This window comes from Solanum lycopersicum, chromosome 11 (genome assembly GCF_036512215.1).
Source record: "Solanum lycopersicum chromosome 11, SLM_r2.1".
NCBI classification, from domain to species: domain Eukaryota; kingdom Viridiplantae; phylum Streptophyta; class Magnoliopsida; order Solanales; family Solanaceae; genus Solanum; species Solanum lycopersicum.
Window position 1 is genome coordinate 10,845,407 of NC_090810.1, and position 25,843 is coordinate 10,871,249.

General features: G+C 32.9%; 2 protein-coding genes and 1 long non-coding RNA gene across 9 annotated transcripts; 2 read left to right on the forward strand and 1 right to left on the reverse strand.

Moving 5' to 3' along the window:
* The first annotated feature begins 2,894 nt into the window (after window positions 1-2,894).
* HSP70 (heat shock protein 70) lies at window positions 2,895-7,348 on the forward strand. The gene is given in 8 exon segments (NM_001246851.2): window positions 2,895-3,675; window positions 4,364-4,616; window positions 5,012-5,091; window positions 5,199-5,341; window positions 5,467-5,565; window positions 5,759-5,948; window positions 6,066-6,464; window positions 6,703-7,348. Coding segments are annotated over 8 exon segments (2,079 nt in total). The 5' UTR covers window positions 2,895-3,162; the 3' UTR covers window positions 7,105-7,348.
* A 150-nt stretch (window positions 7,349-7,498) lies between these two features.
* LOC138339703 (uncharacterized) lies at window positions 7,499-10,836 on the forward strand. Its single transcript, XR_011212557.1, has 3 exons — window positions 7,499-8,126; window positions 10,083-10,158; window positions 10,453-10,836. It is a non-coding gene; the product is annotated as an uncharacterized lncRNA (long non-coding RNA).
* A 6,741-nt stretch (window positions 10,837-17,577) lies between these two features.
* On the reverse strand, window positions 17,578-25,055 carry LOC101248937 (uncharacterized). 7 transcript variants are annotated; one of them, XM_069291268.1, is made up of 11 exons: window positions 24,818-24,927; window positions 24,647-24,753; window positions 23,750-23,880; window positions 21,808-21,952; window positions 21,519-21,646; window positions 20,982-21,053; window positions 18,699-18,825; window positions 18,507-18,631; window positions 18,362-18,403; window positions 17,889-18,101; window positions 17,578-17,801 (listed from the first exon to the last, which is right to left on the reverse strand). In XM_069291268.1, the coding sequence occupies exons 3-11, from the start codon at window positions 23,858-23,860 to the stop codon at window positions 17,733-17,735; spliced, it is 1,032 nt and encodes a 343-aa protein (XP_069147369.1). In that variant the 5' UTR covers window positions 23,861-23,880; window positions 24,647-24,753; window positions 24,818-24,927; the 3' UTR covers window positions 17,578-17,732. The 7 variants fall into 7 exon arrangements, 6 of the variants coding, with proteins under 6 accessions (XP_069147369.1, XP_004250408.1, XP_069147370.1 ...); XR_011212351.1 differs by having other exon boundaries at window positions 18,204-18,403; window positions 24,647-24,895; XM_004250360.5 differs by having other exon boundaries at window positions 24,647-25,055.
* Window positions 25,056-25,843: the final 788 nt, after the last annotated feature.

The following is a 25,843-nucleotide window of genomic DNA, read 5'->3' on the forward strand; positions in this document are numbered from 1 at the left end:
AATTCTTGCGCAAGAATTCTTCCAGCAATGTCACGCGGTGATCGATTTGTACCTCCATCAACTCTTGGTCATGGAGAAAGGAGGATCATGCATGGTGCCCCTGGTTAAGGTACCCAATGCATCTCAAAAAAGTTCGAAAGAAAATAATGGAACTAAAGGGTCCTTACCACCGTGCACAAAGAAGGTTAAAGAGAAAAAAACAAGGTTGTGATGCCAAAGGGGCCGCTGAGGCGCTTTCCTCCTAGGAAGGAGGTAGATCATAAGAACGAGTTGGATATAAGTAGGCCGCTGAGGGAGTTTCACAAGGGCATCGATCGAGTCAACATATTATTGGTTGTGCATGCACAAGATTCGGATGCCTATGTAGCGGCCATGCGACACGGTCGTCGCATCAATAGGTGGGGGAGAGTGTCACGTCCCGTCAATTCTTAGTAAGATTTAGTATCTGGATAGGGGGAAAAATCTAGAGTTTTGGAGTGGTTTATAGAAAACTCTAGAAGCCCCTAAATGTTTCAAGAAGGCTTTGGAGAGTTCTAGAAGAAGGACTAGATATTTTCTAGAAAAGCCTTAGAATTTCCTAGAAAGTGTAGAGATTTCTAGAGAAGGGACCAAAGAGTAAATACGTAAGGACTAATAAAGTAATTTTAAATTATACTTTAACCCCTAACTGTTAGTATAAATAGAGGTGTCACTCGTTTGTAAATCATCCATCCAAGTTGTAAGCAATCTTCCAAGTAGTAAAAAGTCTTCTTCCAAAGTTCTCAAATCTTTCTAAGTCTTCCTTTCATTCTCTTAGTGATTTTAGTCTTAAAGGCTTACATAAGCTTACAAGATCGTGAAAGATTCGTGAGTAAGTTGTCAAGTGTCACATTGAACATTTGTTTTAACTCTAAGTTTGTGACAATAGGGACCACAAAATTAATGCAACTTAGAGATAAAATTAAGACCCCGATCCTCTCAATTATCGCCGCTATTACTCCAAGTAAAATTACCTTGTAACTCATACGCTTTATCAACCCACTTCCTTCCACTGCCAACTCCATTATTTAGACATTTCATCCTCATGCGATCATTATTAAACCATTTTATTACATAGAGATTCCTCGAATATTAGACCATTTCAAACTCTATCAACCAATCGACTACTCTCCCACAAATTTCTATGTCAACACCGTGATCCTTGACGAATTTACTAAATCATCTGCAAGACTATCACTAACCACTTTGACTCAACCACCACCCTAGACATGTTTAGAATGTAACAATCACCTTAACAAAATTCATCACACTTTGTGGGTAACTCACATCACCAAGAATCTCTAAAATATCAGTACAATTTTTAGTATGTAATTTTGGTTTATACATGAACCATCACCCCATCATTTAAATATAATAATACAATCCCTCAAGGACCAATATGTGACAAATATAACACAATCAATAAATTTGGTCTACTCACAGAACAAACATGTTATAATCATGTTACAAAAAACTAAACTCGATTCTTTTGTGAAATTCACATATAAATTGTTAGTGTACTAGGTGTGGTGCCCTTATGAACAATTAGTATGTATCAGTGTGATACCCGAGCCAATCATATATGAATATTCATGTATCGGGCGTGGTATATGTGTCAACTGTTAGTGTTTATTCTGTGTGATACCCAAGACAAACGTGACATATCATGTACCAATCATGGTATCCGAACCAACCATCAATCACACATCACAAACAAAATGAATGGCAAGCATATTTTTACATCTAAGTAAACACATTCATTGCATGCGATTGCAACTTATAATATTTCAAATCAAACACTTATTTTTCTCTAATTATATATCATGCATTCAATACTAATGAAGCAGTTGACAAGAACATACAAAATAATGGAAAACAAACAACCATCAATTATTCGAAATGATTCTTTCCCGAACATTTCCTGATCATAGTGTGATTACCCATGATAAACTTTCTCAGGATAATGCCCATTAATCGTCATAATTCATAAGATCGACATGAATTAAGCAGATATATCCTCAATCTAAACCACAACTAACAACATATTCAACCTTTCAAATGTCGTGCATGGAAGCTTATACATGTAATATATGACGATCCACGAAATATGATATAGGTAAAGACAAGTCTAATTACTCAACTAAAAAAACTATTCTATATGGATGTCAAGCAACCATTGAAGACTTCAGAACACCTGACTCTATGGGGGGAGAATCCTAGCCAACGTAGACTGAAAATTTGTGGATTTTAACTCTTCTTGCGCTGAAGTCTCTCTCCTTTAGTCCATAGTTTTAGAGATTAGAGCTGCTTAAGGTTTTTTTAGAGTAACCCTCGTCTATTTTTATAATAATGAAAAGTGAAAGAAAAATAAAAGAACTTGCGTTTCTAGGGTATGATCTCGTCAGCCCCACTATAGAGGTCATACAGACGCTATAGAGGTGTCGCTATAACATGAGTCTTTCCGCTATGATGGGATGACATCAACCCGAATCAATTCAAATTTCTAAATTTCGTTGTGTCTCGAAGCTTTCACCTTGACTCTTTTTTTAAAAAAAAAAATTACCTCAACTCATATGACATAAAACGTCTCGACCCACGACCCACGCCCACATTTTTTTTTTATATTTATATATAACATAAATTATTAGCAACTCTTTTTATTAAAAAAATGGTAAGAAAAGAACTCGAAAACTAGATTTGGCCCCAAATATTATTAAAAAAATTTTCTAGTTTTTGGGTTATAGAATTGTTTTTGCCAAAAAATTTTATTTTCGACTTGGTAAAAATTAAGTCAATTTTTTGACAAATCACCCCGTAGGGGAAAAACGCCAAAAAGAAGTTTGTGTTGTCTTCACCAGAAGCTCCTGGAGTTTCCCACAATTTTCCTTCTAATCATTTTCTCATGAAAACCCCATAACCAAGACAGTGACTTTCTCTTTATCTATCGCCTTTTACAGTATATATAATACTCCAAAACAACAAAATCTTGATTCCCTAGACCCTTCTAGAATTGTCCTTTACCAATATCCTTTCTCTATATGCATCCCTCTCTCACTTGCAGAGTTTCAACAACAACAAGAATTGTCGATCATTTCAGTATTTCACTTTCACTCACTAAACCAAATCAATTTTTTCAGTTCAAAAATGGCTTCGTCAGCAACCCACCAAGTGAAAATCCCATTTTCCGGGCATAAGCTGGACAACAGAACCCCATTTTCGGGAGGGAGAATTAGTTTTGCATCACGGAAGAAATGTTACAGTGACAAGGCGGTGAGGCAAAGGTTCAGACCCATGAAAGTAGTGAACGAGAAGGTGGTGGGGATAGATTTGGGGACGACGAATTCAGCGGTGGCAGTAATGGAAGGTGGGAAACCGACAATAGTGACAAATGCGGAGGGGCAAAGAACGACGCCGTCTGTAGTGGCATATACGAAGAATGGAGATAGATTAGTTGGGCAGATAGCCAAAAGGCAATCGGTGGTGAATCCGGAGAACACTTTCTTCTCAGTGAAGAGGTTTATAGGGAGGAAAATGGCGGAGGTTGATGAAGAGTCGAAACAAGTATCTTATAGAGTGATGAAGGATGAGAATGGGAACGTCAAACTTGAGTGTCCTGCTATTGGTAAACAGTTTGCTCCTGAGGAAATTTCTGCTCAGGTATGTATGGCTGTCCCATTTTAATGGTGAATTTATCTCCTACTTATAAATTTCACTGCAATATTGAACTTGGAATTAATGGGGGTTTTCAACTTAGGAGGTAAAATTAGGTTGAGTTCTTGCTTGATGCTCGACTGTTTTTGGTTACTCTGTTTTCTTGATTATCAAGTTTGAAATTTTGTTATAGTGTTTGTGTTTAAGATCACAATTCACAAGTCTTCCTTATTTTTAAAAATTTTGTGTAGTCAAAATGAAACAAACAAATTGAAACGGACGAGTGCTATTTCTGTACTGTTTATGAGAAATCATATCTTGGTTGTGCCACTGTGACTAACCATACAATTTATGTTGTTTTGAGTTATAACTGATAATGGTGCAGTCTTCCTGTAGACAACACTGATAATATGAATGGGGAATCAGTGATGAGTTGAAGCTAGCTATTGTGGGTTTTATTATCTTTCATCTCTTAGTTAAATTATCTGTTAAATTTTGATTTGTTTAACTGAACAATTGAAAGTTGGTATGATTATTAAGCAAGTATGGTTATTTATTTGTGATGGATGGAGTTATCAGATGTATTCGTGTTTACCTGTTTCAATAGTAATTGAACCTTCAATGAGGCATATTTGAAAACTATGATGCTCCTTTTCTTGTTATTCAAAGGAATTGCTTAATTTCTGGTTCTCAGGTCTTGAGAAAGCTTGTTGATGATGCCTCGAAATTCTTGAATGATAAAGTTGCTAAAGCAGTGGTTACAGTACCAGCATACTTTAATGACTCTCAGAGAACTGCTACAAAAGATGCAGGTCGCATTGCCGGATTAGATGTTCTCCGAATAATCAATGAGCCCACTGCTGCTTCTTTGGCTTATGGATTTGAGAAGAAGAGTAATGAAACCATTCTAGTCTTTGACCTAGGAGGTGGTACTTTTGATGTATCAGGTATGAGAAGACTATTCGAGGCAAGATCCGGCTTCAGTCTCAATGCTGCCTCTGTGCTTCTTACTTATAGTTTAGTTGATTATTGTTATTAACATAAACATAATAATAAAAAGGATTACTGCTGCATCCTGATCATATGAATCTTGTTTTTCCAGAGTTCTCTTCCTTGGTACTGGGTTTTGGGTTGTATTATAAACTTGAGCATAATTCTATTACCTCTGTCGTCTATGCTGTGACAGCTGATACATTAATGTTTTTACTTGTGTATTTCAACATAGAACATCAACAATATGGATGGAAGAAAAAGCAGTGATATGAAGTCTCGTGGGTAGAATTCTAGCTTTAAATGTGCCTTTGCATCTACACTAACTCATATATCGACTTCTATGATGCAGTTCTTGAGGTTGGAGATGGAGTATTTGAGGTACTTTCTACCTCAGGGGACACACACTTGGGAGGTGATGATTTTGATAAGGTATTAAATCATCAGTACCTTCTCTTTGCTTGCATGCATCTTGTTTAATTTTTCCTTGTTTTGGGGCTTCTTCTGTACAATGCTTACACTTTTTTTCTATCAAACAGAGAATTGTGGACTGGCTTGCTGATACTTTTAGGAAAGAAGAAGGAATAGAGCTTCTTAAAGACAAACAAGCGCTTCAACGTCTTACTGAAGCTGCTGAGAAGGCAAAGATAGAATTGTCAACCTTGACTCAAACTAATATCAGGTATCTCAGTTACTATCTGGTTCTTTCTCCTTTGCTACCCCTTTCCTTCTGGAAAAAATGGAGGGTGAAACTGCTGCTTTTGCTATAACAAGCTTTAATTGAATGTACCTTTCCTTTTTGTGCAGTTTGCCATTCATCACTGCTACTGCAGATGGTCCGAAACATATTGACACAACATTTACAAGGGCCAAGTTTGAGGAGTTATGCTCAGACTTATTGGACAGGTACCAATTTTGTTCACAAAAAAATTACTTGTTTAGTATGGGGGTGTCGATATGAAAATATTGGTTTCAGCTGTGCTATAGCTTAGATTTTGAGATGATCTTGCTTCTGTAAACCGATGTAATCATCTTGTTCCGAAAGATTTCGCTGTTTGTCCTTCTGACTTGATGACTCCGATTGAATTTGTCTTAACAGGCTTAAGACACCAGTTGAAACTGCCTTGAAGGATGCCAGCCTTTCCTTCAAAGATATTGATGAAGTAGTTCTTGTTGGTGGATCAACACGAATACCGGCTGTTCAAAACCTTGTCCGCAAGATGACTGGTAAAGAGCCTAATGTTTCTGTCAATCCTGATGAAGTGGTTGCTCTTGGAGCTTCAGTTCAGGTTTGTGTCTTTCACCTCTCTATCTCTTCAAATCATCTTTTGTCTTAAGATTTCGTGCAGTAATTATACTGGTGCAATATTGTGATCCGGTTACGTTATTCTCCTTTATATTCTCAGGCTGGTATCTTGGCTGGAGATGTTAGTGACATCGTGTTATTAGATGTAACTCCACTGTCACTTGGTCTGGAAACTCTGGGTGGAGTCATGACCAAAATTATCCCAAGAAATACAACACTACCAACTTCAAAATCAGAAGTTTTTTCAACTGCAGCAGATGGGCAAACTAGTGTTGAGATTAATGTGCTGCAAGGTGAAAGAGAGTTTGTAAAAGATAACAAGTCTATTGGAAGGTTCCGCCTGGATGGAATCCCTCCAGCTCCCAGGGGTGTTCCCCAGATTGAAGTGAAGTTCGACATTGACGCCAACGGTATTCTTTCTGTCACAGCTACTGATAAGGGTACAGGAAAGAAGCAGGACATTACTATAACTGGTGCTAGCACTTTGCCCAAAGATGAGGTACACTCGTTAGATCTGTTGTTTCCCTTGCTGAATAGAGGATGTTCTTTTAAGATCGGTGTTTTATCAACTTACATCCGCTGATCTTTCCTTGCGTCCTATCAAGTATTGCACAATTGTTCAAGTGGATTTAAGTTGCATGTTACGGACTGTGTGAAATATTAATCCCGGATGTATTTGTATTTAATCCTATGATACATTTCTCACTGATGTTACTTTCAATGAAATGGAATTTCAGGTTGATAGAATGGTTCAAGAAGCTGAGAAGTTTGCTAGAGAGGACAAGGAGAAGAGAGAAGCCATAGACGCGAAGAATCAAGCAGAATCTGTCGTATACCAAACCGAGAAGCAGCTTAAAGAGTTGGGAGATAAGGTGCCTGCTGACGTTAAAAACAAAGTGGAATCCAAGCTGAAAGAGCTCAAGGATGCCATTTCCGGTGATTCTACTCAAACCATTAAGGTCGCGATGGCTGCATTGAACCAAGAAGTAATGCAGCTGGGACAGTCTCTGTACAGCCAGCCAGGTCCTGCCGGTTCTGGTCCTTCTCCTGGTGCTGGTACAACTGGATCATCTGGTTCCACCGGTAAAGATGATGGAGATGGAGAAGTTATCGATGCAGACTTCAGCGAAAGCAATTAAGAATCCATCGATGTATCAAATTTCTTTTAGCAAAACAACACCCATGGTAAATATTTCGTGTAAATTTGGGAGGATTGTATATGTGTGGCTAGTTTACTGCAAGTGTAACGAAGTTGAAGAATAGCTTTTTCAAACCAATCTTGTCTACAGAAGTACAGTTATGCTCTAAAATCTCTGAGTAATTGCGAAATCAATTGCTCTGTAACTAAACTTATTTCAATAATTGAAGCAAGATTTTCCATTACTGATTCTGAAACTGTAAAATTTCTTTCATCTGATCATAGCTCATTGTGTAAATATATATTATAATAAGTAAGAAGAAGAGTGTGAACAGTTCTTCCCAAGTAGGAAACTGGTCACACATTCACAATCATTTTACACTTGAAACAGATATGAAGACATTAAAGATTTTAAAACAGAGGGGTTAACAAAATAAAAGTCATGAAAAGCAACACTAATTCATCTAAATCGAAGCAATTTGATGCAAGCTCTTAGAATCTTGTTCCCTTTCTCCTTGTGAGCATTAAAATTCTCTGTTTTTTCATGAGGATTATCATTTTGATGATGAATTCTGCAATATCCTCCTCTACCTCCTGCAGACGAAGACGAAACTGAAGATGATCTCTTCATGGGAACACTACTTCTCTCTTTCTCCGTCATGGATTTATATGATGAAACAGAGCGACTTCTTTCTAAGATAACTCCAAACATCTCTCCATCCCCTTCTTCCCCATTTATAATGGTCTCATGATTTTTGTTGCTTTTTTCTTCATGCGGTTTAGATATTATTTGTGGGGTTTCAGATATTGAAAGAGAAAGATGATCAGAAAAATCTATAGCTACTGATTTTCTGTTGCTTTTGGCTTTACTGTTGATTCTTGAATATCTATTCATCTTTCTTTTTTCTTTTTTGTTTTCTGCAGAAATGGTAGTGTTACTTTTTGCAGTGTGAATGTGGGGTTTAAAATAGCAGTTAGAAAAAAGAATTGTGTGTTGAAGTTGTCAAAAGGAATTACTAAGAGGTAAGTCAATGATTGGGCAAAGATGTGTGATTGTGATGTGTAGATTACTCGTTTTAATTTGTTTGTATGATTTTAATGTGACATAAAATTATTTTTTTAAAAAAAATATATTGAATATTATAAAATATTCTTTAATTTTGTAATGTTAAGCATGTTAATTATCATGTGAAAATTAAAAGTTGAAATATATTTTTAAACAAATTAAAACGAAAACATAAATTTTTTGAGCTTAATTAGGAGGGATATTATGAGTTCCCTTGCTCTTAGGATAAGTTCATATAGCTGAGGGTAGGTACTGAATTATTCGATTTGAATATATATTGATCGTGTTTTTTGGTTTTACAAAAGTAGTACAATTTACTTTGAATTAGAATAAGTTTTCGGTTTGGTTCTTTTTTGTTATTTAAATATAATTATTCAATTATGCTAACTATTTTAGGACATAACCAAATAATTATATCACACATAGAGGATTAGGTGTGCAAGGCTCCATCATATAAATTGAGCACACATTTGGTGTGTCAGGTGAAAGTAACGTATGATGAAATCATTCTTATGATTGGTTAGAATTTGATTAGGATAAATAATGCATTAAAGTTCTTTTATATTTTATTCACCTATTTACTATGTTTGTTTTTGTTGCTCTTATATTTTATTGAGTCGTGAATCAAAATAAGCCACAAAAATATAAAAAGTAATCAAAATAAGTCACTATTTTAGTAAGTAACTAAAATAAGCTTAGTGAAAGAAAAAGTTCCACTATATTCAATAATTTAAACGTTTTCCATTAGTTTCATAACGTTTATTTTTAATATATAACGGAACTTTTTCTTATACTTTATAAAGTGGAGTTTTTTCTTCCACTTTATAAAGTGGAACTTTTTATTCCATTTTATAAAGTGGAACTTTTTATTACACTTTATAAGAAGAATATTTTTCACGTCTTGAAGAAGTTTTTTCAGTGTTGTCATATAAATTATATTGATTTGATATGTCATTAAAACGGAAAAAAATATTTCATTATGTATTTTTATTATTTTATTCTGAAAAATCTATTTAAGGACGTTTATGCATAGTTGATAGCACCTACAACATAAAGTCTTCTATATTTGTTCATTTCAATCTAAAAAAAAATATCTTCTACACGTAAAGTTAAAGTTTCAGTTTATTGGGATGGCGAAATTATACATGACGGAAATATCATTTATTATAATTGTCCTCCCAAACACAATGCTAAATATCCAATAAATGTCCGATATCATAAATTTATTTTATCAATTTATAAAAGAATGGGTATAAACAGTACGATTATAATTTGATTATAGCCGGAAAATACCCTACTTCATTTTTATCACAAGGACAAGTAAATTTTAGAGAGTGAATTATATATAATGACGAATCGTTGACCGGCTTTTTAAGGGTTCCAAATGGCTATATAGATCAAATCAAGTCAACAATACTTGGAATATATGTTAGGAAGGAGCCTAAGATTAGTCAACAATGTTCTCCTTTATCGGTCGATGTTCATCCCTAATTAGAAAATCATAATAGCATTGATGGATTTTCGATAACTCAATCTACTGATTTTCCAAAAATGACTCATTATCAAAATACTCTTACCGGCCGATATGATTTTGATTTAAACAAAACTACCAATGATAGTGATCGGTAATGCTCAATTAATATATTTCAGTTATTGTTTGTTGATTTTGTCAATTATTTATTAATTTATATTATTTATTATTCTTATTATTATATATTTTGTAGCGGTTTACCTCAGCAAGATAGGAATAATGCTCCGAGTTATGAACTAAATAATTATTTTGGTCAGTCCTCACACTTAGAAATGACGAAAAATATTGGGACATCCTCAAATTTTCATGTCTCGCCTACTTTTGATGCAGATGATTATCGCTATGTCTAACACTTATTTTTTTAAGTGAATTTTTGATGCAGATGACCATCTTCAAAGTGATTTTTTTTGGAAGCCATGAAAAAAAAAAGGAGAGAAGGTGAAGGTGAAAATGAAAAGGTAACTTTTTATAAAGCGGAAGATTTTCTTTCACTTTATAAAGTGGAATAAAAAGTTCCACTTTATAAAGTGGAAGAAAAAGTTCCTTTATATATTAAAATAAATGTTATGACAGTAACGGAAAACGTTTAGAAAATTGGATATAGTGGAACTTTTTCTTCCACTAAGCTTATTTTAGTTACTTACTAAAATGGTGGCTTATTTTAGTTACTTTTATATTTTTGTGACTTATTTTTGTTCCCAACTCTATTTTATTCACCTATTTACTATGTTTGTTTTTGTTGCTCTTATAAGGTGCAAAGGCGGACCTATGGCGAAGGGTATGGGTGTGAGACACTCGTTAACTTTGGAAAAATTATGTATATATCTCTTGAGATATAAATATATATTTTTTCATTGTTTTTAAATATAAAAATGCGGATAAAGACAGTTACATGATTTTGAATGATCTCATGGTGCAAAGTAGAGTTGAATACCACAACTCCACCCAGCAAACATTGCGATCAAAGTCGTCTTGTTAGTAGAGTAATATTTTTATAAATACCTTAAATATTTCTATGTTTGATAAAATTATCGCACAAAATGGTATTTCGTGACACTTTAACTAATGTGATTAGTCATTCATGATGTACTTATCTATTTTCAAATTTTAAGTTCTCCTTTGATTGAGTTGTATTAGCAACATGATGTACTTGATAATAGGAACAACATGGTGGACTTACTAATTGGAAAACATGGAAATTCTTTTTCCAAAATATACAAAATTGAATTGTGTATAAACCTTACTTTTTAGAAATTCTGTTTTTGTAGAGTAAAGTTGTAGGATTATTGTGGACTTACCCTATGCAAGTGTTCTATACTACTTCAAGGTGTACACATTTGTATTTTACACACACATGGACTTTCTTCTCCTTATGCACCAAATTCTTGAATTTCTATTTTGACAATTTAAAAGAAAAGGACTATACATAATATTATGTCATATCATTTAATATTTCCTCAATAGTCAGATAACCTATAACTTTATCGTGATTTTGAATTCTAAAAAAGAAAAACTTGAATTAATTGAGAATATTTTAACGTATAATAAAAATCTGAATTAATTGAACAAGTAAATTTTTTATATCATATTATTATTACCATATAATTATTTTAAAAATATCTTTTAGGTAGGTTGATTTGGATGGTGCATTTCAACTAATTATTAATTGAGTGAAAGTTTGTCTTTTGGTGTATGATGTATATATGTATGTGATAAAATAAGTAAAAGAAGTCAACAAATTTAAAGAGAGTTCTCCACCAAGAGTCTTCATGAAATTAATTTTATGCCAAAAGATGGAGTAATTTTCAATGGATAATAAATTGAGAAAAAGGACAAAAGAGAACAAACAAAGGTATTATTAAACAAATTAACTTATTTAAGAAGGCAAAAGGACAGCCAATGGTCTGGAAATTACTCATATTATGGTACTATAGTTATGTGGTACAAAGGGATTTCCTTTTGTCCATGTTATATGTTTCTTAGGATCCCTTTCTCTATTCAAATTTATTTTATTTTTTTTGTAAAAAATAAAAAAGTTCATGGTTATATATGGGCGGAACGACATGAGAAATCATTATACTTGGTGGTTTTGTTAGTTAGTTAGATCTGCTTAATTATTATTTTTTCAAATAAACACTTACATTCGATAAAACACTATTTTAACCTGTTTTTCTTGAAAATTCTTTTCAATACTCAAAAATTCAAGCTAAATGCACATTTAAATATAATTCAATTTTCAAATATACTCTTTCAACTTTCACACAGATGACACTAATGGGTAGTTGTAGTGATTTTGTCTTGAGAAATTCCACCACCAAGAGTTTCCACTTGAGGTCAATTATGGATAGTGGTAGTAAATTTTATATTATTATTTTTTTTTCCAAAAAGTCCAATTGATGCCAAAATGGGTAGTTATGATTTCAAAAAAGTTTCATTGATAGATACTGACATTGAAAAACTGACACAAAACAAAAAAGAGAGTCAGTTAATTAGATGGCAAGACAACACCAAGTAGTATTTTAGGTGACTAATGGCAAGACAACACCAATTAGTATTTTAGGTGACTAATCGGTTCGGGCAGAGCTAGAATTTTTAATTTAAAATTTTTAAATTATTTACCTTCTTTTTATTGGAGTTTTTAATATTATATTTATACATATCAAATAAGTTTTTATACGAGATAAATATAAAATTTAAATTAATTATTAAATTGTATGGTGTAAAGCCAACCCCACCCTTGTGGTGCCAAGTGTTCTAAAAATTTTAATGTTCCTTATGAGTTAGATGTGGCCAATGTGTTAGTTCTTTGTGGGGAACTTACGTTTTATATTTGGACAAAAACCAGGGTGTTCCAGCCTTTTTGTCTATGACAGAATGGTAGCGATTTTTATCATTCGGTGTTTGGTATCTACATTGGAGCTTGATTAAATATAAATTTGTATATGAAAGTTTCACATTGTTAGATAAACGCTCCCTAGAAAAGGTGTTTTTCTATCAAGAAAGTTCGAATCCAAAACCTTTTGATTAAGAATGAAAAAATACTTACTACTTTATCACAACCTTTATTGGTAATGATATGGATTTTTGGTTGTGAGAAAATAGGACGAACATTTTGATGTACCATCGAACTTTCATTATGTTCCGGCTTGAAGAAGGGTCAAATTATATGAGTCTATTAAATTATACTGAATTCAAGATATTAATTAACATAATATAAATTATTTATTTTTATTTATAATATTAAGTTGTTAATTAATTATAAATATGGCAACTTCACAAATGCATAGTTATACATGTTTCTATATCTAGTTTTATTTATTTATTTATTTAGGGCTCGTTTGATCATACAATATGGTATCATGATATTAAATCATGAGATGAAATTAGAGTTTTGTTTGGACATGCGATATGGAATTTTGGTGTTGTATATTTTCTCATAACATAAAAATCTCACAAGTTCTAGAACAATTAAAATAGCCCCAATTGTTTATTCAATATTATCAAATAAATAAAAAATAATAAAATCGTATAATAAATTATTACAAAGTTATTTGTTCTCGACTTAAGTAAAGTAAAAATGAAACACTTTTCACGGGCTCTTCAAAATTTTATTACTCAACAATCGTGAAGTGTGAGTTAAAATGACTATATGTTGATCACGAGAATAATAAATTTAAAAAAATAATGATGTGATTACAAACTTACCTGTGAAATAAATGGTTAGTGATATAAATGTGGGTTGTTTTAACAAAATATGAACTTGTAGATCAATTTTTTTATTAAAATAACTCAAATCATGATATGGTATTCCCATATGATTCCATATCATGGTTTTTAGAGAATATGGTATCAAATCTCATGATATGGAATCATGAGATGATATCAGGGTAAAATCGCATGTCCAAACGCTGATTTCATCTCATGATACTATATCGTGATATGATATCACATTACCAAACGCCTACTTAGTGTGCTAATTTTGTAGAAGTCATAATTAATTTTATTTACTTTTTAAAATTCCAATCACAATAATATTATTTTCTCTTTTTTATTTCCCTTTTTTTAAAAAAAGAGGCCATTTAATTGATTTTCATCAATTTTAAGGTAGAGGAAGATATTCATATTGCCTCAATAGATCACACTTTTTATATTTTGAGAATCAAATAATTTAACTTCGATTAGAAATTTGCGTATGAAATTTTTAATTTTTTTGAAATAAAATTTATATGTTCATAAACTATGTAAAAAGTACTATGAGCCACAATAATTGATATTTCAAAATATTTTAAAAGATCTATGAAAATTTATAATTAAAACTAAACTTGTTTAATTTTTGAAATCTAAAAGATGACATATAAAATGGGACGATAATACCATATTTTCTCGGTAATACCCTTTGGTTTGCTTGTTTTCATTCTTCTTTTTCAAATTTCAATGAGAAAAAGGTTATACTTCTGTATTTGTTAAGAATACGGTATATATAGGAAAAATGTTTTTGGCCAGAAAGATATTTATCTATAATATTTTATTCTTTTGAATAATTTTATATTTTTAATTTTTATATCTTTTAATTAAAAAATGGAAAAATATCAGTTATTTTTAAAAATTTATAAAAAAGAATTATAATTTTTTTAATTTTCTAATCTGATCAAATTTTCTGATCATTTAACGCTTTTCAAAAAATATTTATAGAATAAATATTAGTGTATCATATGCATTAACATTAGGATGATATATATGGTCTTATTTAAACCACAACGAATATCTTCTACTATACAACAACACAATTCAATAATAACGAATTTTTAATAATGGTAAAAATGACACTATTCACGAATAATATTGGAAAAGTTATTTATTAAAAATATTTGAAAAGAGCATTCAATAACAATGTGGGCGGTTGCGTTGAATTTCAATCTTAGAAATCTATACACACTCCTATGACATTGTTCTATAAATAGATAGACACGAATGAACTTACAACAATGCATAATACCATGATATAAATACGGGCTAGCCCACTTTATCGGGGCTAATTTATACAGGTTTTAATATTTTACGGGTCAGATCAGATTAGTTTATTTTTTATGTGGGTGAGAAAACGATCGGTCCAACCGACAAGTACGTGGGTCACAAGCTTGTCGAGTCAGTTCATTTTTTTTAAAATTATATTCTTTTTAATTATTAAATTAAATTATAATTTATAATTTTAAAATATTATCATAAATATCGACAAAATATTATTACGTGAGGTTAATGTTACTACTTGTTAACCAAGTTCACAAATAAAATTATCTTTATAATATTTATTAATTTTTTCAAGTAAAAGTATAAATATTTAAATAAAAATATTAACTTAATTGTTTGAGTTTAGATTCTCTTTAATTTTAAATTTTAGTATTATATCATATTTTTTAATTAATTTTTATTGACTCACGAACCGACCCTATCGATATTTTTCAATCCCCATAAATCAACAAATTTATTCAGATTGAACTAAAAAGCTTTTTTCTTAAATTGACTCAAAAAATCTCAGTCTACTCCAATTAAATTATGGTGAGAGTGTGGTGTACACTTCAAATATGATATATAATGCACGACATATACCATAATTTACACCACAAGCTAACCAAGATATATCAGTTTATTTGTTTGTTTAAATAATTTAATTACACCATGTGCATATGATGATTTAACATTGTTATCCTAAAGAATAATAAATTAATAAATGACCAATACAAATAGTCAACTAAATGCATTACAGCAGCATACAATTAATTTATATATCATTTTTTAAAATTAATTATGTTCTGCATGAATAATGTACATTAGGGCGAAAATATAGTGTACGGTTCAATCCGATGCAAAATAGATTATTTAAACCAACACTTACGCCATGAAATAACCAAGAATTTACCAAATTTACAGGTATAATCAAGTTGATTTATACAATTCAATTTATATTTGGTGATAATTTTGATTTTGGTTATATGTGCAACTCTACCATGTATAATATCATAATCTACAACCATATTGAATTTTCCGTTTTAACAATTATACAAATAACATTACTGTTAGAATTTTACGTAGAACATGTGTGTCTAATTGTTTAACTTTATACAAATATTTATTTATTCACAGGCAAAATTGAAAAGGCATAAATATAAACTGCGATCAAATTAAAGGATCCATTTATGTATTAAGTCATCATAGAAAGAGAGGAAAACAACCATGTTCAAAGTGGTACATATGTGAACAAGAGGTTGAGGCAATACATCAATTGGTTGTAGTAGGAGTGTATGTGATCGGGTTGGTTCAGATTTTTTTAATGTAAATTAAATTATTGTCTAATTTTTAAATTAATAAACCAAACCAAACAGAATCCGGTATTTCAACTTCGGATTTTTTCGGGTTTCTTCGGGGTTTTGTTTTTTTTCGAATTTTTGGATTTTTTTATAAAGTTTTCATACAAACATATAATTTACTTGTACTTCAAATATTTCTTTAGTCCTACCAAACTGTAACTATCTAAGTTATTTCTCAAGAAAACAACAAAAAATATAATATGATTAATGACACTAATCCAACAAAAAAAAATCGAGTAAGAAAATCGTACAAATTAATAAGTCATAATGAAATTGATCATTATTTAAAATACTAAATCATGCTAAAATAAATTTAGTAAGTATTAGTTACAAAGACTAAATATTAAAAGAAAGTAAAAGTAGATCATGTATTTTAATTGTCCAAATCTATGAAAACTAAAAAATAAATATTCAATATTATTGTCATTCTTAGTGTTGAATTGATTTCCTTTTTGCATTAGTATTAATTTGGTTTTTATTTAAACTTTATATAATTACCAACATGTATGAACTATAATCTTTATTATATCATTAAGAAATCTAACTTCCAAACATGAAATAAATATATTTAAAGATAAAAACTATAAAAAGGTATAAGAGATATTTAAAAATTATATCAAAATAAGTATTTTAACATATAAAATAAAAATTTAAAATTATATATATAATGTCGGGTTGGTTTGATTTCGGGTTGATTTTTTTCAGTTGAAACCAAACCAACCCAAATATAGTCCTTTTTTTTTCAAAACCAAACCAAATCACTAGTCAATTTTTTTTTCGATTTACGATTTGGTTCGATTTTGTACAACCATAGGTTGTAGATAGCAAAATTACAAGGCAGCTATGAGATCAATTCATCAATCTCAGACTCAAAAGGTGTATGCAATATTTCGAGATGATGGATAAATTATTACATAAAAATCGATCTAAGATATTAATTTGATCGATTCGAATATATATATATATATATATATATATATATATATATATATATATATATATATATATATATATATATATATTAGAAAAACGAAATAATATATAGTAGTGTTAAAAATGGATGATGATCGGGTTCACCTCTTTCCGTGAGGTTAGAAATTCAAATTTTGTATATATATATATACAAAATTTTAGAAAAAAGAAACAAGATTAATACAAAATTTGAATTTCTAACACTACTATATATTATCTCGGTAGAGGAGCATAGGTTCATGTGAACCCAGTGACCCCCCCCCCCCCACCATACGCATCAGAGGTTCTAGCTGAACAATGCGAAAAAGAACCTTTGGAGTTATTGCATGCTGGAACAAAGATGTAAACTGCAAGACTAGCAAAGATGATCCTGAGGAATCATAGATGTACTAGGTACCTTGTAAGATGATTAAGGCTTTAGGTTTTGTAGTTTACTTGCCTCTTTCGTTTTTGATCCTCTTGTGCCCCATCACATTTTTTTGGGGGGTGGATGTTGATAGATACACAAGAATATGGTACCTTCTAAAAAAAAAATCTGACTTTGAATGATTAAGACTCAGACTTTTATCTTAACAATTAAACAAATGAGACCTTAGTTTATTCGAATACTTATGCCAGTACAGGTATATATATGAAAATCAAAGAAACTACTTTGAGCAATGGCAAGAAATTATTCTTTCATCATACTGATTGGTTCAATTGACAATCTCTATTCCTGTAAAAGGTTTTCCAGCATGGAGTTGAAGAGCAACGTCTCCAACAACCTGTAATTTAACAATTACTCTCATATTACAAGTTCCATTTCAACATGTACAAGAAATAATAAACTAGCCTGAATTGAGCAAACTGACCTTGGCCATGTCTCTATAAGACAATTCTGTCACACCAGCAACATGGGGTGTGATTATAACATCTGGAAATCTGAGGATAGCATCATCGGGATCAAATGGTTCAGTCCAAGCAACATCAATTCCTAAACCTCCTAAATGTCCCGATTTGAGATGACTTAAAACAGCATCATAATCCAACAGACCACCTCGAGCTATATTAATCAGAATGGCACCCTGCAGCAAACAAGAGCACGCAAACTTTCATGAGATATGAAAAGCCCATCTTCAACCCACCTATTATAACCCTGGTAAAGTTCGGAAAGTTAGTCAACCCGCCTATTTATTTATTGAACACATTTGAACCTACATAGCCCATTTGACACCCTTTATATTCTCCACTGATTTCCCCCATGGAGGAATAGAATTTAACACGGTCCCAAACTTTCCCCTGAACCCCCTAGTTTCTGGAAGGAGATTTCCACTTGAAGACAAACCTTTCTCATGACAGATATAAAATCGTTGTTCACGATGCCAATCTGCAAGTCAGCAGCATATTTTTAGGTATAGGCTTGGCAAAATACATAGATCATCAGAAAGCACGAGATGTCCTGACCAGGCAGAAAGAAAGAGCAGTCTTACAGTTTCATTGTTCATAGCTAAGCAACATACAACAATATCAGCTTTGCTTGCAAACTTCAAGATATCAGCATGGTTTCCCCTCTCGTCAACTAGGTCAGCGTAGCCACCATTCTCAACAGACGGTGCTGGAAAGATAGATACGCGGTTCCTATCAATATTTAGAAATGAATGAATTTTACAAGGTTTTCTTACCCTCGGATTTGCTCGAGTCCTGTGCAGGCCGGCCCCAACTTCGTTTTGTAGCAAGTATTTTCACGTCAAATGGGCGTAAACGCTTTGCTAAATGTATCCCGATATTTCCAAACCCCAGGATAAATACCTATATGATAATGCAGATATTTTCTAAGACATAATAAAAGTGCAATTCTTACACAAGTTTGATGGTCTGTAAATTTGTCCAGACCTAGTCATCAACAATATCCAAGCACGTCACAATGCCATTAAATTCTTTTCAATTGTGATATCTATTAGAATTATTCTACTTGATATTAGCAAACTTGAATGTGCATTGTGCATTTAGTCTATTAAAAGAATGAAGGTGAAGTTGGAATTAGATAGATTAGTGGTACATTTGCAAGCAATTCAGATATAAGTCCACTCTTCCTGAGAAAATGACATGATAAATGAAGAAGTAACCCATAAAATCAATATATGATGATCAAAATGGAGGCATATTACAAGAGTGACATGTAAAAGGAAGATACCTAACAACGCAAAATGCAAGTTCTATATATAGAATGGTTGGACGGTATGCAGGAATGAATGTTGACCCCTTTAAAGCCCAACATATCTAAGATGTATTCATACCATAGATGTATTCATAAGACCTTTAAAGCCCAACATATCTGAATGTTGAGACCTTTAAAGCCCAACATATCTATAAGATGTATTCATAAGAGGAGATTTCAATGGACACATCATATCAACCCCGAGGGGCTATGACGGTGTGCATTGAAGTGTTGGTTTCAGGGACAAGAATGAAGGAGGAGTCTCGTTTTTGGATTTCAGCAAGAGCGCTTGGGTTAGAGGTAGTCAATTTGAGTTTCTCAAAGGAGAAACACTTGGTAACTTTTCATAGAACGGTGCTAAGACTCAGATAAACTATTTGCACCTTAGGAAGGATGATGAAGGTCTTTGTAAAGACTGTAGGATTGTTCTAAGTGAGAATCTTACAACCCAACATAAGCTCTTGAAGATGGATTTGGAGATCAAGAGGCAGGAAGAAGAGGGTTGTGGGTGACCAACCTAGGATCAAATGGGGTAGCTTGACTATGGTCAGTGCCCAAGAGATGGAGAAGTTGATTGCTACAGAGGCTTAGGGGAGTAGTGGGGATGCGAACAGTATGTGGGATAGGAGTGTTAGTTGCATTAGGGAGGCAGCTAGAGAGGCGTTCGGGGTTCAAGAAACAGATTTAGGTGGGCACTGAAGGAACAAGTGATGGAATGAAGAAGTCAAGAGAAGGTGAAGACAAAAATGTTCAGTGCATCAAGCAGGGGCGGAGCTACATGGAGCCCAGTAGCAGCCTAATAGACACTTGTACTAGCACCGATTTTTCATCCCGGCCCCTCAACTCCACAAAGTTTCATCCAAATACATGAACATTCCAAACCCCTTTGACCTTACATGTCTCTTAATTTCCCTACCAGTGTTGTAAAAGCCATGCTTAAGCCTTAAAGTGAGGCTCAAAACGTGTTAAGCGCTCTGTCTCACTTAATGTCAGCTTATATATTTGTACATATTTTTTCCCTTTGTGCCTTTTTCATTAAAGCCCATCTCCTTTTTCTCCAACACTACTCTGCAAAAAATAGTCAAAAACCATTTTCTCTCCCTCAATTTCTGAGCAGAGACATTGCTCCTCCCCCTCCACTACTCTCATTTTTTTCTCTTTTGGATAAGGAAAAACAAATTTCCTACTCTCATTTCTTTCTCTTCCACTCATCTCTATCGTAGAACACTGCCCATCTCTACCGATAAAGTTCTGTTAATAAATAAAACAACTATTATCTTTTTCACCAAGCACCCAATTTGTAGATACTTGTATCCTAAAAAAGGATATGATACCCCTATGCAATAAAATGCAAAATAGAAGAAAAGAAACGGCTACCATATAGGTACTTGCTCCTAGGAGTATCCTGGATATTTTGTACCAGCACTGCAGCAATTAATCTAAGCAATTTAAATTAGCATCCCCACTTCATAATATTACACAAAATGCACACCATTTACCTTAACAATTAAGGTAATTTATTGTCAAGTAAACATGTTTGATGAAGCATTTGTAGCTCAGCTAACAAATTAGTTGATCCTAACTACTGTATCTTTTCCTATTTAATTTTAAAGCTCTAAGCACTTGATATTTTGCAACAATATAATAAAAACCAACCAGTGGTGAAATGAAAAAGGGAAAGAAGATACATCTTAGCACTCCAAAATGAGATAACAGATAAATAGGAGGAAATAAAAGTGAAACTCACCGTTTTCCCTTGCAGGTTGACACCAGTTGGCTCCCCTAGCTTTTTCTGCTCCACGGAAATTTTCATTTGATGCTGCAACATTTGGGGGATGCCAAGTTAAAAAGGAAAACAACATAGCTTACATGAGAACAAAAAATACTCTTAGAACACCTATATATTTAGCTATCTGCATATACTTTCACTTCTAGAACCACAAAGATAGAGTAGCAACGGGACTGCCAGCAATAGAATTAAGCACTCAACACCCCTCTTTGTTTGACCACTCAGTCCAAAACACTCTAGATTTCGTTGATTCTAGGCTCTCATGTCCACTCGAGTGAAGTCATTCACATTAGAAATATAAACAAGTTTCAAGCAGATAAGTACTAAAACAGACTGCAAAACCAGATGCATTAATTATTCTTACAAAATAGTGATATATATATATCCCAAATCTATCAACTTATGAAGAAAGGAAGTACAATATGTTTGTTGTGTTATCCTCTAAGAGTTCAGAAGAAATAAAGCCATGAATTATAAGATTAGAGTCAAACCAACTTGCTTACGCAGGAGGCCCAAGATGAGATATATGGCCATTTCAGCACATGAAGCAGCATTTCCAGTTGCACCACCCGGAATTTTGGCGACCTTAATGCCATGCTTTGTGGCAGCAGTAATGTCAACACCTTTATACAACAACATTATAAAGTATTTAGGCAATTGGAAACTTTAAAACGACTGATTAGCAATGAATCCAGCTACCAAAGAAATAATATCAAGATAAAGGAGAACAAAAAAACCAAAGGCCTAAGGCAAGTAGAGAAACTGAAAACAAAATCAATTTGACCTTCTAACCCAACTCCAAATTGCATTATGAGCTTCATCCTCTTTGCACGGGAGAGAACATCAGAGTTCATACGGAAGCTTTTAACCACACAAATATCATAGTCACCAATCACAGCAGGCACACTTTCGAGTGGAACATCATCAACCTACAACGGAGGCATATATCATCATTCAAGATTCGATTATCACTTGTAATTAGGACACTTTTCAGAAGATAGTGCAAGAAGGTACTGACAGATACCACTCAAAAAATTGAATAGCAGAATTAAAGAGTTTTAGCCTTTTCTATGAGTTAATTTTTAGCTGTACGTTAGGAAATAACTGTGAATAAAATATTGAAATGGTAAAGAAGATTAAGAAGTTAGATTTAAAAAGTGCAAGTTTACAATTAGGTAGCATGTTTACCATGCAAACAGTGTGCACGAGTATAATTAGCAGCTCTTAGTATACTCGGTAAAGTAACAAACAGACCTCTAGACAATTGGTTTCTCTGTTTATGATTTTGCTTTTATTTTATTTGATAACTCAGTAGTAGTTTTATCAGTTCAGCCTGTAGATGTATTATATTAGTATATACAGCCGTTACTCTATTTGATTTAGTGTACGTACAGTCATTTACTAATCATCCCAAAAATGAAGCCTATAATCTAACAAACTGACATATGCTTGTCACCTAAGAAATACAAATGAAATAAAAAGGAATATTCAACCTTGAACAAACGAATTTCAATTCTTCCTAAGATTCTACGATCATCTCTCTCCAAACTTTCCAAATATTATACAGGTGATTTGTCTATCATATGTAAATTTCATAGCCTCCATGCTTGGAAAAAGTCTTGTTTCTTGACCCTTTGTATTTCCCATTTGTCCTGTGTAGGCACTTCAAGTGAAAAACAAGGCGATTTTTGTTTTCCCTTGAAATGATGGTATATAACAACTTCTGTTGTGACTCAAGTTTCCTTTAATTGATGTCAAATGTTTCCACTCATATCAAATTAATTGTCTGCATCTTCAACGAGTTGTATGGAAAGAGAATTTACTTTTTCATTATAGAGGAAACTCTTAATGCAAATTATAACACAAAACAATACTTCTTTTTTTATCAGGTAAACACAAAACAATACATGGACCTCAGTTCTACTCTTCTTCACCAATTTTTCGTTTTGTATTCAGATATTAACAAGATAAAGGCGGTATACATTTTACATAGACAGTACTAGAGAATACACATTTTTCAACTCTGTTTTCGAATGATATGAAGTCAAATAAATAAAATCATCTTTGACAAGAGAATGCAATAACTACCCCAAAATAAGAGCTCACTTTTCATGTATTGTGATTTTGCATATCACTTCAAACGTCTACCTCGCTCCAGATAGCAATATCAAAATTTCTTCAGAAATCGAAAAAAAAAAACTAGGCAAACCAAAAAAGTCAGAAACCATGTAGAAGCTTCAATTATGCAATTATTTTTAAATCATTCATCAAGATCCTCTGTTGCTTTATGAACTTCATCACTATTAAAACAAGTTTATAAATCAACCTTCCTTTATTTATTTCCCAATGGATGCCTGAAGAACATATATGGTTGAACAACTTTGAAATGGAGCCAAAATTAAGTCCCGTGCAATGAAGAAGTACAGCCCTTCCTATCTGATAAAAAAGGATCCCATGATCTTGAACCGATCTTACCTCAGATCACAAATCCAAGACCGTCTATGAAGAGCGGATCTAATTGAATTAGTGTCTATAATCGATTTCTTCTATGTAATACTAATCGATAGTAACTCATTCGCAAGTGCTACAAGAACTCATGCACTGGTCCCCGAGTCCGTTAGTATGGAACATTTTCTTTTCCAAGTGAAATCCCCTAGTATATGAAAGCGCCAAAAAGCTCTTTCGTTTTGGTGGAATAAGAAACAGTAAAAGAAAGAAAATGACACCTGAACAAATGGATAGCCTTGCAAATATTCTCTTGTATAATTGTGAGAATCAGGAAAATGAGGCCCACAAAAAAGAACACGGGTAACATGATTGCACCTATTATCACTCATCTTCTGAGATGAGTTTGCACCTAAATGAACAAGAAAATGCAAATATAGACATCAGCATATACCCTTATTACACCTGACAGTGAGTAATATACATATTGTTAGAGAAAACACATTATCATCATGACCACATATTGTAAAAATCCACCTCTCCCAGCACTAGGTGGGATGTGGACAAAGAGGAGAGGGTAAAATTCCCTTCAAATCATGTAATGGTATATGAGCAGGGGCCGAACCATGTTGAGCGAGGCGTGTCACTAGACACCGCTTTGACAGAAAATTTTATATGCATTAACATTAGATATAAATTGATATATTTAATGAAATGACTCTGCTTGACAATGGATGTCTCTTCGAGTTCGAACCTCAACCTAAGCAGAGCTGGAGCCAGTATTAGGAGTTTGAGAGTTTTAAATTTCCTTCCCCTTCCATACTATTCAGCTATCAACCAATTTCGACAGAGGTTCACAAGTTATTACTTAATTTTCTCATACAAATATAAGGTCTACGAAAGAACTTCTGGATTCGTCCTAATCCATGAACCTCTACCGAGCTCCGCCCCTGAACCTAAGCATAGTTTGGGGAAATATAAAATCTATTGCTTAAAATTATGGTTAAGTAACATTGAACCTTAGATATCTTCTAGCTTAACACCAAACTAAACCAATGAGTCAACTATATGTCTTACTTGTATATATAATAATATGATATTGAATCTGAATCAACTAAACATATGAGAACAATTGAACATACAATAAATTAAAGAAAAATTGTGAATTTGTGGATTACCAGCTTGAGCCAAGGAACAAAACCAATGGCGTTGATGTTGGCGGTGAAGAAAAGTTTTCTCCACAACGTTGCAAGTGATGAGCGTTTTTGCGTTAGAAATCCAAGTTCTGCAGAGAAGTAATGCAGAGTTGGTCTTACTGTACATCTATGGTGTGAGGAAATTAGAGTTACCTTAGGTTTTGTCAGACTATGATTTGAAAAATGCAATTAGGATGGAACTTATGCCTAAACTTTGTAAATGACAAAACACTATAAAAGTGGTGTTTATTATCCAAGTGTATTATATTCATTATTCAATGTAGGTAGTTGTAATCATAGGTTATGTTAGACTAAAATTTGAAAAATGCAATTAGGATGGGACTTAGGCCTAAACTTGCAATTAGAATGGGACTTATGCCTAAATTTTGGTAAAGGACAAAACAGGTGTTTATTATCCAAGTGTATTATATTCAATGTAGGTAGCTGTATTCATATGAATATTATATAATGTCACGTCCCAAAACGAGCCGTGAGTGGCACCCATACTTACCCTCCTATGTGAGCGAACCAACCAATCTAACCCCTACATTTCAGCCATAATAAACAGAATAAAAATGCGGAAGACTTAAAACTCATTAACGAAATCAATTAAATAACTTCTAAAATTTATCAATTACTATCCCCAAAACCTGGAAGTCATCATCACAAGAACATCTATTCTCAAATTACTAATCTAAAAATGTCTAGGAAGCTAAAACAAATACAAGAGATAGTCCATGTCCGAACTTCAAGGACATCAAGACATGAATGAGAGAGAATCCAGTCCGAGCTAGGAACAATAGCTCACCCTGAAATCTGACGTGGTGAAGACTGGCTAGAGTTGCGGTTGAGTTGAAGACGACGGTACGTTTGCTGTACTCCACAAATAACAAAGAGAAAACATACAAGTAGGGGTTAGTACAAGCACATGTACTAAGTAGATATCATCAGCCAACTCAAAATAGAAAGCAATATATATCAAATAATATCATAAAATCAACTACAATACTCAACAGGTGGCAACAACAAGTACAAGAACCATTGGCAACAACCCAAGCGCATCTATGAGGACTTACGCCTCCACACCCTACTCATTTGGGAAAAGGTTCTTTAAGTTTTGAGTATATTAAGATAATTCAAGATTCATTCTCTTTATTCCTCTTGTGTCGGAACGTGACA

Coding starts and splice junctions, on each gene's coding strand:
- LOC101248937 (XM_004250360.5), bottom strand. CDS start 24,791: ATGTACAGTAAGACCAACTCTGCATTACTTCTCTGCAGAACTTGGATT. Junction 18,826..20,981: donor TCAACCTGCAAGGGAAAACG/GTGAGTTTCACT, acceptor ATTATCATATAG/GTATTTATCCTGGGGTTTGG. Junction 18,632..18,698: donor GGACTCGAGCAAATCCGAGG/GTAAGAAAACCT, acceptor CTATCTTTCCAG/CACCGTCTGTTGAGAATGGT.